Here is a 1,732-nt window from a genome sequence, read left to right as displayed (position 1 = left end):
AGATTAATATATTATAATTATAAATAAATAAATATATAAAATCTAACTAAATATAAAATAAACATCAGATGATAGACAGATAGACAGATGTATAGATAGATACAAGAAACAGGCCTTCATTTCAAAGAAACATTTTTTTTTTGCAAAACATTTGTGTTCTTATGAGAAACTGTTCACTTACAAAACATTTGCATTTGTTTGCAAAATGTTTACATTCTCTCAAGAAATATTGCATTTGCATGCTCTGACTGAACACAAGGTTTTTTGGGCAAACAAAGGTCTTGCAAAAAAAAAAAAAAAAGTTTGATATAATATGCCGATTTTTATTTTTTTTTGTACTCAATTATTTCTTTTTATTATTTCTTTCTTTCTTTATGTTTGAGTAGGCACTACCTCTGCTGCATAATCCTCAAAACCGAGACAACGTCAGAAGTGTTTTTGCCCTTCGAATCATGTATTAAAGCAGCTAATTAAGCTAATAACTGCTTTAATGGAACCAATTATGTGCACTTGTCTCAGAGATGGGCGTCCCACAGAAACTAATGACAAAAGACTTGCCAAATTCCAAATTAAGGGAGAAAAAGTTTGTAATTCAGCACTGTGCCACTCAAGCCTCTCAGGGGACAAATAAAGATGCACTACAGCCACAGCATATTGTTTTTCCACTCCTCATTCAGGGACTGTTGTTCCACATCATAATGTACACATCAGTATTGTAAGTAACATTTTATCATTACAGCAAACTGGCCCTAGATCAGCATAAAATCTGCACTCCGGCGTTTCTCTCTGAGCTGTGCTTCTCTTGTCTGCCCCTGCAGGTCGTGGCGTATCACTACTGTCAGGCAGATAATGCATACACCTGTCTGGTGCCGGAGTTTGTGCACAACGTGGCAGCGCTTCTGTGTCGCTCGCCGCAGCTCGCCGCATACAGAGAGCTTCTGCTGAAGGAGCCGCACATTCAGAGCTTGCTCAGCCTGCGATCCTGCGTCCAAGACCCACCCACTGCCTTCAGACGAGGCGTGCTAGAACCACTGGACGCACTTTATAAAGGCACGAGAGAACAAACAATCCAGAGTTTGTGTTTGTATCTTTAAAGGAACAGTTCAGCCAAAAATGAAAACTGTTGAAAATGTGCTCACCCTCAGTTCATCCGAGATCAGGATGAGTTTGTTTCTTCATCAGGTTTGGAGAAATGTAGCACTGCATCAGTGTCTCAGCAATGGATGCTCTGCAGTGAATGGGTGCCGTCAGAATGAGAGTCCAAACAGCTGATAAAAACATCACAATAATACACAGCACTCCAGTCCATCAGTTAACATCTGGAGAAGACAAAAGCTGAGACAAATCCAGCATTAAGACGTTTTAAACTAAAATACCATAATAATAGTCCATAATCCATAATAACGCTTCCTCCAGTGAGTCAGTGTTCTGGTGTGAATCAGGAGAGAGATCTGCACAGATCAAGCAGCGTTTAAACAGCTCTAAACACATATGTGGCTGGATTTTGATGTGAGAGACAACAGCAGATGCACTTTTTCACTGGAGGAAGAGTTATTATGGATTATGGACTATTATTATGGTATTTTAGTTAAAAACGTCTTAATGCTGGATTTGTCTCAGCTTTTGTCTTCTCCAGATGTTAACTGATGAACTGGAGTGCTGTGGATTATTGTGATGTTTTTATCAGCTGTTTGGACTCTCATTCTGACGGCACCCATTCACTGCAGAGCAT

At 39.3% G+C, this 1,732-nt stretch overlaps 1 protein-coding gene across 1 annotated transcript in view; it reads left to right on the top strand.

Annotated features, from left to right (window-relative positions):
* LOC107571758 (protein TANC2-like) overlaps positions 1-1,732 on the top strand; it is a 42,735-nt gene that overhangs the window by 16,473 nt on the left and 24,530 nt on the right. Inside the window, 1 exon segment of the mRNA XM_016258120.1 lies at positions 819-1,084. Coding sequence (XP_016113606.1) covers positions 819-1,084 — 266 coding nt within the window.

The sequence above is a fragment of the Sinocyclocheilus grahami genome, unplaced genomic scaffold, assembly GCF_001515645.1.
Source record: "Sinocyclocheilus grahami isolate Dianchi unplaced genomic scaffold, SAMN03320097.WGS_v1.1 scaffold1648.1, whole genome shotgun sequence".
Taxonomy (NCBI): domain Eukaryota; kingdom Metazoa; phylum Chordata; class Actinopteri; order Cypriniformes; family Cyprinidae; genus Sinocyclocheilus; species Sinocyclocheilus grahami.
Note: the sequence above shows the minus strand (reverse complement) of the source record. Positions and strands in the feature narration are given on the sequence as shown.